Source organism: Callorhinchus milii, unplaced genomic scaffold, assembly GCF_018977255.1.
Source record: "Callorhinchus milii isolate IMCB2004 unplaced genomic scaffold, IMCB_Cmil_1.0 Scaffold3, whole genome shotgun sequence".
Classification (NCBI taxonomy): Eukaryota; Metazoa; Chordata; class Chondrichthyes; order Chimaeriformes; family Callorhinchidae; genus Callorhinchus; species Callorhinchus milii.
The window spans coordinates 5,717,809-5,732,484 of NW_024704744.1; the positions used below are offsets into that span (position 1 = coordinate 5,717,809).

Genomic DNA, 14,676 nt, shown 5'->3' on the forward strand with positions numbered 1-14,676 from the left:
TGAGTGAATGAGTGAGGCCACATGGAGCTACAAGGTCGTCGCGGCTGAAGGTCAGAGAGAGGAAATGATTGACGCTCGAAAAGGAAAAGTTGCTTTGTGTTCTGCACGCTACTCAACACAGTCACATCCCATTGTACAGTCTGATACAATGCAGGGCAATTTCGCCTACAAAATATACAGTCAATCCACTTCACAGTATGTTCTGTTAAGCGCTTTGAGATGCCTCAATGATGTGATAAGCCGCTATGTCAAATGTGAGGATAATTATTATTACAGTACAAGACAATCTGCATTTATACAGTGTCTTTCACGTCGGGAGGTTGTTCAATCTATAGCTGTTTGTGGGACACTACTGTGCATAATTGACTGCCGCGTTTTACCCACAAAATACACAGTCAATTCACTTAACAGTATATTCTGTGAAGCGCTTTGAGACGTCTTGAAGATATGATAAGGCGCTGTATTAAATAAAGGATTATTATAATTAATATAAATTATTAATGCGAAGGAAAACATCAGCTCTGAAAGGCATTCGGTAACCAACAGATTAGCTCTGTGAGCAACTGACAGTGGATAGGTATTAGCATTTGAATTGGTTTGACCTTTGAGTTAATCCAATAATCCACTTTCACCTGTTATCCAGCAATTTCACTGCCTTTTCTTTCATTTCCCTTTGTATGTCACCCTTACAAGTCATCATACTTTCTTCCACGTTATACTTTATTGAAAGGTAAATGAATTTAAATACCCTCATTGATTCCATGTATGTCTTGCCTTCAGATGAGATTTGCTACCCACGTTTACATTTGCAGTGTGTTTTAGATTACCACACTGTTCTTATTGAAATTTACACCGAAAAGGAGCTTAATAAAAGTAATTTTAAAAATCCTTCCATTTGACATAGTGCCTTATCGTGCAGTGGAAATGTCTCAAAGAGCTTCACAGGAATTACTGTAAAATGCATTGACTGTATTTTCAAATTGGTGTACCATAGAAATGTAGAAATTTACAATACAGAAGAAGACTTTTCGACCCATTGTGCTGGGTCTTTAAAGAGCAATCCTTTCAGTCCCATTTACCTGCCCCTTACCCATGTAGTTTATTCCTTTCAGGTATTTATCTACTTACTGTTTCGCCCACAAAATATACAGTCACTCCACTTTGTAGTATATTCTGTGAAACACTTTCAGGAAGCTATAATGGCTGACTTATGGCTAAATATGTAGCCACTGATATCACTTACATCAAGACTAATTACCCAGATATTGGCCTTTTAGGGCCAGTGAATGTGGATCTATTGTGCAGCTGTGTTAAAAGCGAATTTTAGCAAAGAGCTGTAAATTTGATACAGTGTCTTTCAATTCGGTGGATGTCTCAAAAGTGCTTCACAAAATATACAGTATATTCTGTGAGGCGCTTTGAGACGTCTCGAGGATGTGATAAGGCGTTATATCAAATGCAAGGATTATTATTATTATTTACTGTAAAATGTAGTGACCGCATGTTTTGCAGGCGAATATAATAAGGCTACATTACCCAGTATAGCATCATCCAAGTGAATCTGTGCAGCGCCCACTCGTTCTCTATGATACCCTTCCCATAATAGAAACACAATACTTCTACCAGCAATATTAACCATGGCATTTGATATCGTGCCTTGTCATGTCGTCGAGACATCTCAATGCACTTCAGGAAATACTGTAAGTTTATACTGTAATGTATATCCTTCCTCCAACTTGCAGCCTAACTGATGACCCAGTTGTAATGATTCTCAATCCGAAGCTCAGGTGTGTTAATAAGTTTCTTTATTCTTAGTTTGATTTATTCAGTAAAGGGTTACAACATGCATTAAACAAACCCAACAGCATAAAACAAACACATGTTGTCCTGACAATGCCTCATTTTTTTTTACCCATTTTATCTTTTCAGATGTCACGCTGTTTTTCCCATTGTTCAACGGGAATGCTTACCTGGAGCTCCCGTCCCTCACAGATGTACTGAGGAGAGATGCAGCCTTCAATCCTGGATCAGAGGCAGGAGCTACTGTGACTCTTTACCTCACAGTAAAAACCTCCGCTTCCACAGGAACAATTCTTTACAGTGAGTATTGATGCAGCTTCAAGCAAAGGCCTTTTGTGATATTTTCTCACCACCGATGCTAATAATAACCCTTGCATTTGATATAGCGCCCAAGCATTTGTTAGCATTGATTCAATGTAAAAGTTACAGTGACTTGATGAACAAGAAGTTAGTCATTTTAGCACAAAGTCAGCCCAATTGTGTGCAAGTATGCTGTCCACAGAGCAAAGTTGTTGTGACCAATTTCATGCTACAAGCAACAACAACTTGCATTTATATCACGCCCTTTATGTCATACGGGGTCTCGGAGAGCTTAACACTACAATGGAGTGTGTTAGAATGGCCCTCGCACTGCACACAGAAGAACTCTTGGCTTCAGGTTTCTTCATCTCATTTCCTCACACAGTTGCTGATTAACATGGGATTGAAACTTGCATGTGATACGGACACCAATTGCATTAGTAAAACAAGAGGGTGTATTTTTTCTGGGGTGGTTGAAAACAGCTTTGATATGGACCCGGATTCCAACGTGTGAAAGAACAGCCTTTTGTCACAGTACCGTTTGTGCTCTGGAAAGGCATTTGGGACAAGATCCAGGTCTTTAGTCTTTGAAGATTGCTGGTTTAATTTATGTCGGTTATTACAGCTTGGAAGGCAAAATAAGCATATTAAATGTCACAGCGCTCTATTATGTGAAACATGTATATTCAGTTCGCAAAAAAAATCACTTCGTTGAGAGAATGTGATTTCATGTAAATTATACAATGTAATATGAAATAATATAGTTGTGGAGTCCTGTGGCATATTGGTTAGAGCACTCATCTCACAAGCGAGAGGACCCGGGTTCGATTCCCAGGGCAGGGCGAAACCTTAGGCAAGTTTGCTTACTCCACACGGTTCTGTTTACCAAGCAGTAAGTAGGAACTTGGTATTAGTCAATTGGCAGATTGCCTTCCGGGGGTAATAATCGCTTCGAATAAATAAATAATTGGTCACTTAATCCACAATTGTTTGTGGGACACAGCTGTGCGCAATTGGCTGCTGTCTTTCGCACTAAAATATATACAGTATATTCTGTGAAGCGCTTTAAGACATCTCATCAACATGATAAAGTGCTAATCAAATGCAAGGATGATTATTATTTATATAGCACCGATCAAATCGGGAGGATGTCTCAAAGAGTCACACAGGATTTAAAGAACATAACAATCATTACATCTGTTGAAGCTCCTCTCAATTTGAAAGGACGCCTCAAAACTCTTCTCGCAGCTGGTGGAGCTAGTAGAGCAGGGCCGTGGCGCATGGAGTAGAGCAGAGCAGAGGGAGTGGACAGGTTGGTGAAATTTTTATTAGGTCGCAGAGGTAGGGAAGAGCAAGACTGTGGAGGGCTTTAAAGGTGAGGATAAGGATCTTGAATTAGATCCTCTGGGGGTTGGGGAGCCAGTGAAGCCTAAGGATATTGTTGTTTCAGCAGCATTGTGAATCTCATTGCAAGAATGCAGGGCGTTTAGAGTTGGATATACAGGTCCCAGTTCTCATTTAGTGAACCATATCTTCTCAGGAATTCATCTGTTTGAGTTTGATCTGAAGGAATCTGGATGAGACCCAGTTTGTATCTTGTACTTTAACACTTACTGCTGTTGGTAAATTTGTCTTCAGCTTATCTCAGTCCCTTGCACTCACATGGGAACCCAAGCTCACTTTGGATTTCACCTTTGCAAACCTTGAGATGGATTGGGTTTGAAAAGGAGGGACTTGGGAGCAAATTGCTTTTCATTGTTGAGTTTAATCTCCCATATTTCTAGAAAATAATGCCCTCTGTCAAGTTTGATCCCTGGCCTTTTTTTTCAGTCCCATGTCTTTGGATGGCAAAACCTTTTTGAAGAGCCTATATATCTTTGCCATCGCTTTTCAGACCCCCTTACCCTGGACAGGGTGTCCACAAAGTCCTGTTACACCACTTTCTTGGTTCCCCAACAGGTTGTTTTAGGCTTAGTCTGGCTTGTGCACCAATTTAAGGTCCCAATGTGAAAGGTACTATACCAAATGTAAAGATTATTATTATTATAAATGAGGGCTCTTTAGCCTTGAAAAGCGTCTTCACAGAAGAGACCTTATAGACGTATTTTGAGGGGAAATAATAATAACAATTTTATTTGATATAGCGCCTCACAATATCACTGAAACGTTTCACAGAATCTTACTATGTAGTGACTGTGTACAGCAATACAGCAGTCAGTTTGTGCACAGCAATGTTCCGCAAACCACCAGCAAGTGAATGATTTTTTTTTATCTGGGGAGTTTGTTGGCCAGGACACTTTTTGAACAGTGCCATGGGATCTCTAACATCCACTTGAACAGGCAGACACGACTTCTGTTTAATATCTCATCAAATGCCACACCTCTAACTTGGCAGGGCTCCCTCCAGCATTGCATTGAACTAAGAACATTTGTGTCATTAAGTACAAGCAAAAACCACTGCACATTCTGTCCTTGTGATATTTCTCAAATAATAATAATAATAATTCGTACATTTCACACCAGGAGAATGTCTCGAAAAACTTCACAGAATATTCATTGTAAATTTAAATATCTGATATTTGTGGGCGAACCACATATTTGCCTACAAATATGTGGTTTTACTTTACAGTAAAATCCTTGTGAACAGCTTTAAGACATTTCCATGACATGATGCAGCGCTGTATCAAATGCAAAGATTATTATATATATATATATCACGTCTTCGAGACATCTCAAAGCACTTCACAGAATATACTGTAAAGTGAATTGACTATATTTTGTGGGCGGCCAATTGCACACAGCAGTGTCCCTCAAACACTCGTGGATTGAGTGACCAAATTATTATTTTATTTTATGTGATCATTATCCCCATAATGAGATCCACCAATCGACTAACAACAGAGTTCCTACTTGCTGCAGGGTAAACAGAGACGTGTGGAGTAAGGAAACTTGCTTTAGGTTTCGCCCTGCCTGTGAATCGCTTGCGAGGCGAGTGCTGTAACCAATACACTACAGGACTCCACCTATATATCACTGCTCTTTCTCTGAAACAGAGGAACCTGAGGTCAATACTGAAGCTCTGCTTATTTGTAGCTGTCAGAGGACAGGAGTATTTTTACTTCTACTGCAGGCAGGTTCAAGGCCATCTTGTGTTTTAAATGGTCAAAATGCTGCCTGCCTCTGGTGCAGAGACAATATCTGGGACAGAATGAAATAAAATCCATAAAGATCCTCTTTCTAAATGCCAACAGGCCACCCTTGTCTGATTCCTTCCCAGCATCGCTGTGACATTTCAGTGCAGGAGACGTGACACTGTACTTGCCTTGACAGGTAACATTTCACCTGCTGCCTAATGGTAGTGAAAGGACCATTCGAAGATTCAGTCACGCTTGTCTATCTCCTGTGAGGAATGCGTAAGCTGTTATCTCCCACAGTCCATTTTGGAAACTGCTCTCTGTTTCTAAAATAATAATAATCCTTGCATTTGATATAGCGCCTTATCACGTGGTTGAGAACGTCTCAAAGCGCTTCACAGAATATACTGTAAAGTCAATTGACTGCATATTTTGTGGGCGAAACACGGAAGCTAATTACACTCAGCATTGTCCCGTCGTGGATCGAGTGACCCAATTTTTATTATTATTAACTTATTAATATTAAATGTAGTGACTGTATTTTGTAGACAAACCATGGCAGCCAATTTGGGCTTAGTGACATCTCACAACTTGCTATGATTGATTTTATCGGGGGATTGTCGGCTGGGATACCGGGAGAATAATAATGACAATCCTTGCATTTGATACGGTGTTTTTCGTGTTGGGAGGGCATCTCAAAGTACTTCACAGGATTCACTGTAAGGTGATTGACTGTGAATTTTGTAGGCAAACACGGCAGCCAATTTGCACACAGCAATATGCCACCAACAGCCATCAAGTGAATGACCAATTTTATCTGGGGGATGGTTGGCCACTGATTGAGCCAAGCTGATACTCACGAAAAGGAATGAGTTGAATGACCAACTTATCAGGAAGTTTCTTGGCCCAGACATTGGGGCAATGTTAACATTAGAGAATATTTAAGAACATAAGAATTTGCTTGACGAAAGAAGACCATCTAGTTCGCCTTGTCGTGTTCCGAACTATACACTGTATCCGAGATATTATTTTCTAGATATCTTTAATATCCATTTAAGGAATAAGATGAGACTGTTCAGTCAGTCCCCCAAACGATTGATATTGACAGATCTTTCATCCAAACCCCCTTCAAATCGGGATATTTCTTAACTGAGCAGTATTTCTTAACTGACAATGAATCCCACAAAATTCCGGTTGAACCCAAGGAACTCTGCTCCCAAATTGTGTTGGAAACGAACAGAATTTCCATTGATTGTCCAGTTACCTGGAGGAGTTTTCCATTTGGAATTTGCAGGTTCCTCATAAAAATTATTAATACATGAGAGAAAATGGAAAGGTGTGACGCGATAATGATCACTGGTGATAGTTATCATAAATGGTAAACCAATTTGAAGAGTACATTAGGATGCACTGAGACAATAGAACAAGAGAATATTGGATTAGAGTTGCAAAGAGCAATTTCAAGACAGACACCAGGAAGTTTTTCTCTATTCAGAGGGTAATTAAACACTGGAACAGTAGCCAAGAAGGGTGCTAGAGGCCAGGATTAATTGAAAAAGCAGCTTGATGTTGTGATGAAAGAACAGTACGGTCGATATAATTATTATTATCATTATTAATTTTCGTCAATGTCAGTTATATTTAACACATTGCAATTTTCACCCTCGCCTAGTTAAGACAAGTGGAACGCTGAACGATTCTGACCATCTGCTCCTTGAAATTACTCAAGACAAAAGTCAGTCATTTATTCTGTGCCCAGGGGGACAGATCCCTCTCAAGTGTTTTTATAATAATAATAATAATCCTTGCATTTGATACAGCGCCTTATCACATCTTCGAAACGTCTCAAAGCGCTTCACAGAATATACTGTAAAGTGAATTGACTGTATATTTTGTGGGCAAAACGCTGCAGTATCACTGGCAGCAATATCACTGACATTGCAGCCAATTGTGCACAGCAGTGTCCCACAAATGGATTGAAGTGACCGATTTATTATTTTTTTGGAAGGAAGTATTACCCCAGGAAAGCGATCCGCCAGTCAACTAACAACCGGGTTCCTACTTACTGCTGAGTAAACAGAGGCGTGTGGAGAAGGGAAACTTGCCCATCATTTCACCCTGCCGGGAATCGAACCCAGGTCTCTCCCTTGTGAGGCGAGTGCTCTAACTACTGAGCTACAGGACTCCTGTTTTTCTAACTGACGGGAACGCTTTCAGGAGAGGGGGTGTTGTGGCAACGTGAAATTTTGGGAGCAGGCGGTTGCAGACCGTACATTGCTGACCTCTCCTGTGTGTGGCTGTAAAATAGCAGCTCGCTGATTTTAAATGGGAAATGACAGTGTAATAAACTGTGCCTGGTGTTTGTGCAAAGTTTGTGAGGAGGTGTTGTGACCCAGAAGTGGTCAAAACAGACCTCTTATTGTTGAAACTAGATTATAGGCAACCTTGAATTATACAGCTCTTTTGTGCCTGTCACTTTCCTTTACCCGATTCAACTCGTTCCTTGAAAGTGCTCATATAGAGTCACACCACTACACACGGAGTCAAACACACAACACACATGCACAGTCACATGCACTTACAATACACATACTGTACACACAGAGTTGCATATACTGTATATGCACATATAGTGTACATACACAGAGTCTCATACACACGACACACACATTCTGTGCACACAGTCACATGCGCAGTCACACGCACATACAACACACAACATACTGTACATACAGAGTCACACATACACATGCAGAATAATGCACACACATATTGCATGCACACACGTACACACACACGTACTATGCACACGTATGTACACCACAATAGTATAATAACTCTTGGAATATTGTATCTCTGAGACGTCTCAAAGCGCTTCACAGAATATATCGTAAAGTGAATTGACTGTATATTTTGTGGCCGAAACGCAGCAGCGAAGGCGCACAGCAGCGTCCCACAAATAGTCATGGCTCGAGTGACCAAATTATTATTATTAATTTATTTTTTGGAAGGGATTATTATCTGCAGAAAAGCGATCAGCCAATGGCACTGTGGATATTTCTCACTGAGACATTTAGGAGACTCTTGTGACCTTTCTCGTGATGCTGTGCTGAGCAATGAAGAACAGAGCTGCGCAGATTCACTACGTTGTTAACATGATGCTGTCCAAATCGGAGCACAATTTTTTATTGTTTCATGTACTGTATATTTAGTTCATTCCACGGCTGTTTGTGGGACACTGCTGTATTCAACTGGCTGCCACATTCACCCACAAAATACACAGTCAATCCACTTAACAGTATGTCCTTCGAAACGCTTTGAGATGTTGTGATGAATTATTATTATTATTATTAACAAATAGGAACAACCGGGTTCCTACTTACTGCTAGGTGAACAGAGGCGTGTGGAGTAAGGAAATGTTTTGAGACGTTGATGTATTCAAACATCCAACATTGGGAATTGAACCCAGGTCCTCTCGCTTGCGAGGCGAGTGCTCTACCCCACTGAGCTACAGGACTCCGCATACTGTGCACACGCACAGTCTCGCATATACGTATGTACATACAAGCATAGTTCCAAACATATATTTTACCCACACAGTTATACACACATGTTTATACACATAGTCAAACACACGTGTACTATACACATACAGTTACAAACACAAGTGACAAGTGTAAATGTACACACACACACACACACTAGATCACACACTGATACAGAAAGACACACATTAAATCTGTTTGCTTCTGGCCAGTTTTGTTTTGCAGTTTCTTCCAAAAACATGACAGCCCATCATGTGAGTAACTGATCAACACAGCTGCATTGTGATACCAGGAATCTGTTTCGGACAGGCAGCCAGGCTTCCCTGTCACTAACAGTCTTAACCATCCACATAAAGTGAGCAAATGGCTCTGCACTTTCCATATACCGACATTTACTGACTGCCAGGACAGGCATAGTGACACATGTCTACAGCAGGGCCTCTTGAAACCCAGATTAGTTCCAGACTGTGAAGCCGTGTATCCAGGGTGCACTGTGGATATTTCTCACTGAGACATTCAGGAGACTCTTGTGACCTTTCTCGTGATGCTGTGCTGAGCAATGGAAGAGCAGAGCTGCGCAGATTCACTACATTTTTAACATGATGCTGCCCAAATCGGAGCACAATTTTTTATTGTTTCATGTACTGTATATTTAGTTCATTCCACGGCTGTTTGTGGGACACTGCTGTGTTCAACTGGCTGCCACATTCACCCACAAAATACACAGTCAATCCACTTAACAGTATATCCTTTGAAGCGCTTTGAAACGTTTGTGATGAAGTGTATATCAGATGCAAGCATTATTATTATTAACAGCCCGTGTCCTCTCCCGCACCAAACTCCACGACCCCATCTCCCCTATTCTCGCCCGACTCCATTGGCTCCCTATCCTTCAGAGGATCCAGTTTAAGATCCTGGTCCTGATCTACAAAGCCCTCCATGGCCTCGCCCCACCCTACCTCTGCGACGTCCTAACCCCCAACCAACCCACCCGCTCCCTCCGCTCAGCCGGCTCTGGCCTGCTCCACGACCCCCAACCCACCTGCCCCACCATTGGCGGGAGAGCCTTCAGCCACTCTACCCCCAACCTCTGGAACTCCATCCCCCAGTCACTCCACCTCGCCCCCTCCTTAGCCTCCTTCAAGTCCCACTTCCTCTTCGACCATGCCATCGGTCACCCCCCTGCCCCTCCCCTCCCTTCTCCCTCCCTGACCCCAGCTCGGGTCTAAACTGCTGTACACTGTCCAGTACCTTGGGACGTCCTCCCAACGTGAAAGGCGCTATACAAATGTAATCTTGTTGTTGTAACAGGGATAATAATCTCTACGCTTGATATAGCACCTTATCACACACATCATCCTGCTGTGTTAAAGCGCTTCACTGTTATACAGTAAAGTGTTGCGACTGTTTCATTTTGTGGGCGAACATTAGAGCCAATTTGCGCGCAGCAGTGACTCACAAACTGCCGTAAAGTGAATAGCCGATTATTATTCAGAGGGTTAGCCGCTGCTAATCCCATTGCTGTGTTCAAATTGGCTGCCGCATTCATCTACAAAATGCACTTTATAGTGAATTCTGTGAAGCGCTTTGAGGCGTTCCCCCAGACGTGAAAGGTGCTGTATCACATAATAATAATAATAGTAATCCTTGCATTTGATACAGCGCTTTATCATGGCTGCAAGACGTCTCAAAGCACTTCACAGAATACACTGTAAAGTGAATTGACTGTATTTTGTGGGACAAACACGACAGCAGCTGAGCACAGCTGTGTCCCACAAACAGTCGTGGATTGAGGCTTCAAATTATTATTATTATTTTTTTTGGAAGGAATTATTGTCCCGGGAAAAGCGATCCGCCAATCAACTAACAACCAGGTTCCTACTTACTGTTAGGTAAACAGAGACGTGTAGAATAAGGAAACTTGCCCAACGTTTCGCCCTGCCAGGAATCGAACTTAGGTCCTCTCGCCTTGAAGGGGAGGGCTCTAACCACTAAACTACAGCACTTCATAATAACCATAGTAATTCTTGCATTTGACATAGCACTGTATCAAATCGTTCTAACGACTCAAAGTGCTTCACAGAATATATTGTTAAGTGGATTGCATTTTATTGTTTATAAACCTAAAGATTACTCACTTTTAGCAAATCCTTCCTTACTCAGAGGGTGGTTGGAAGGTGAAATTCTCTGCCAATAACAATTATTGAAGCAGCGTCCACTGATTCTTTTCCAGGGGAACTGGACAGATACTCGAAAAGAATAATACTAAAAGGTCTTGTGAGTGTTACATGATTTTGATTCTCTGGTTTATCTCTTTCGAATGACCTCAGCAGCCCTTATCTTGGGCACTATAAATTTCAGCTGCTCCCAGCTTTGCTCCTTCTGATCTTATTCTGCTGCGGTGTGCACTGATTACACAATCAGGGCATGAACCATTGAGCTCACACTAACCTGAACCCGACAATAAGGCACTGAGAAGCCGCTCTCCAGGCTCCGAAATAAGGATGGAAATATACCAGCAATCACACCTGCTCAACCTGTCAACCACATCAACCTGCTCCACGTCCCCCACCCGGCCTGCACACAACCAGCGGTCGGGTCTTAAGCCTCTCTGCCCCCACCTTTTGGAATTCCATCCCACATTCCCTTCAGCTCGCTCCCTCCCTTGCCTTCTTCAAAGCACGTCACAAGAGCCTCCTCTTCAAGCGCGCCTTAAGCCACTTTCCTATCCCTACCCTCCCTGTCCTCCATCCCTCCCTGATCCCAACTCCCAGCTCAGGTCCAAATCCCTGACTGTTCATCGCTATACAAATGTAATTTTGCATTGTGTTGCACCTTTCCCAATTAAAGAATTAGCTTTTAATTTCAAAACCTATGGATATATGTGTGTGTGTGTGTGTGTGTGTGTGGAGTCCTGTAGCTCAGTGGTTAGAGCAGTCGCTTTGCAAGTGAGAGACTTGAGTTCAATTCCAGGCAGAGCGAAACCTTGGGCAAGTTTCCTTACTCCACACGCCTAATAATAATCCCTCCAAAAAAAAAACCAAAAAACAATAATAAATTGGTCATTTTCAATCTACGACTGTTTGTGGGACATTGCTGTGCGCAATTGGCTGAAGCGTTCGCCCACAAATATACAGTCAATTCACTTTACAGTGTGTTCTGTGAAGCGCTTCGGGACGTCCTCCCGACGTGAAAAGCGCTATATCAAATGCAAGGATTATTATTATTGTTACACAGACTTTAAACATCGAAAAGGAAATAATTAAATATTGTTGCATTGTCCGGCGTATGATGTTGAAACAAAATCCCATTTAGATGTTAAAAATCCCGTCTTTGAAAAGAGAAGGGAGTTTCTCCCTGTGTCCTGGCCACCAATCCTCCAGATAAAATTGGTCATACACTTCATGATTGTTTGTGGGACATTGCTGTACATAAATTGGCTGCCTTGTTCACCTACACTGCACTTTACAGTATACCCCGTGAGGTCTGATTGTGGAGCCAGGCTCCGTGCAAATTGGCTGTTGCTTTTGCATATTTTCAGGGGCGGATGGGAAATCTGGAAACTTCCTGTGTGCTGCCTCGCTGGAATTCTTAACCTCCTCAAAACACAGTCACAAAAGTACACAATGCAACCGGAGGCCATGATGGAGCCGGTTGCAGTTGCTGTGTGCAGTTGAGAATTAGAAGCAGGAAAGATCCTCTCGATTCCCAGCAGGTGGATGAGGAGGAGTGTGTGTGTGTGTGGGAGGAGAAGAAAATATTTTTCGGTGCCCCCCGCCCCACACACAAATTGGCATCCCCATTTAATAATAATAATCCTTGCATTTGATGTAGCGCCTTATCACGTCTTCGAGACGTCTCAAAGGCTTCACCGAATATACTGTAGAGTGAATCGACTGGATATTTTGTGGGCAAAATGCTACAGCCAATTGTGCACAGAAGTGTCCCACAAACATTCGTGGATTGAAGTGACCAAATTATTATTGTTTTACATGACAATTCTGAGCCAGTCTACCCCTACTGCATGCGTAAAACACAGTTAGGAACATAGGAACAGGAGTAGGCCATTCAGCCCCTGGAGCCTGTTCGGCCATTCTATTAGATCACGGCTGATCTGTATCTCAACTCCAGTTACCAACACCTGACTGCGTCTGAGGCCATTTGAGACATTTCTATGCTGTGCCAAAGGCAAAAGTGGTTATTATTATTGCTATCAATCTGGTCCGGGGGTTTGAATAACTGATGCTGCCTTGATGTATATGGAGCACACACAGCCCCCCCGGCTCCTGTTAGGCCAGGCCTCAAGAGATACGTCCTACTTTGAGGTGACGTTCAAACAAAACAAGCGATGAAGGTGTTTCACTGCCATTGGAAACAGCAACGCATGACCTCCCTCTGAGGAATCAGTGGTCCATGAGGAGCGATCAGTAGCCCATGCTGACATGGAGCAATTATCCTCCTGTCTGCGGAAGAAGGCAGACAATCATACTTACCCTTGACAGCCATTTCATCATTTCATTACCTTACAAGCAGCTCCAGTTGACATTTCATTTCCCTATCAATCAGGACCTGAGATGTTTGGGTGGTTAGGTACAAGAGCAGTGAGATGTGATCTCCCTTGTCCCATGTCAGGGCTTTGCCGGGTGGTAAATTTGACAACCCCCACCCCCCAACACTGCCTGCACATTCCATTTCATTCCCTTCAGAGGAACGTATTGGTTAGCGCGCTCGCCTTGCAAGCGAGAGCACCCGGGGTTGATTCCCAAGCGGGGTGAAATCATTGGCAGGTTTCCTTACCCCACACAGCTCTGTTTACCTAGCAGTAACACTCATTCCAAGACACTCCTATGCGTAATTGGCTGCCGCCTTTCGCCCACAAAATACACAGTCAATCCACTCTACAATATATTCTATGAAGCGCTTTGAGACATCTCAATGACGTGATAAGGCGCTGTATCAAATGCAAGGATTGTTATATTCCTATAACTCTGCAATGCCAGCAGAGATCATTGCGTTTATTGTCTCTTGGAAGTTACTGCAGAATAATAGGTTTATCTTCATTTTATTCAGGATGTTACAATTATTTCCCGAGGTCTTGTGTTTGTGCACGTATTTAAGTGGAGGTTGTCTTGTATCCATGGTTACTTATACTGCTCTGGATTGTTATTCGCCCACTCGTGCAAAGGCATAACCCTCCCAGCAAGCAGTCAAGCGATCAGGAGGCAATCCAATGTTTGTCGTTAAATTTTTAATGTTATTACATTTACAAACCAATCACCCGAAAGGTCAGTGTGGTTCAGCTGGTAGGACTCTTGCTGGATGTTGGTTCAATACCCTCAAAGGGACTTGAGCGCATAATCTAAGATGACACCTTCAGTGCAGCCAAGACTATGAGAAACAAGAGCGTTGTGTTGCTCAAGGTGCTGTCCCGTGGGTTAGATGTTAAACTGAGGCCCTGTATGTTTTTTCAAGGGTGGACATCAGTGTTAAATATGTCAGGTCTAAGTAATTACATACCAGAAGTCCCCAGGTGGAAAAGGGATCTGTGTTGAGTTCAACGACTAACCTGTTTCTGGATCTCCCTGCTTCAATCCCTCTGCCTAGCCCCTCTTCATCTAGCTTTAAATCCTACCTTAAACGTAGCTCTTCGACCGCATTTATGGTTACTTCTCCCTCTCTCTTCTCCCTTGCTCGGCGTCTAACCGTATTGGCAGGAATCCTTACAAAACTGCCTTTTTTCTCTGAGTTTAATATTGTCCTCGATCTCCATCCGCCTCCACAGCACTCGGAGATTCTATCCTACGTGAAGGGTGCTGTGTAAATACAAGTTGTTGAATTAACTGATCTCATCCAGTACAGCCTGTGGAGCATTGCTTGATCTTAGTGCCCGTGGGTTA

At 42.6% G+C, this 14,676-nt stretch overlaps 1 protein-coding gene across 1 annotated transcript in view; it reads left to right on the forward strand.

Moving 5' to 3' along the window:
- The window catches only part of eys (eyes shut homolog), a 528,873-nt gene that overhangs the window by 433,934 nt on the left and 80,263 nt on the right, over nt 1-14,676 (forward strand). Inside the window, exon 41 of the mRNA XM_042332751.1 lies at nt 1,930-2,100. Within this exon, the coding sequence (XP_042188685.1) occupies nt 1,930-2,100 (171 nt within the window). The remainder of the gene's footprint in view (nt 1-1,929; nt 2,101-14,676) is intronic.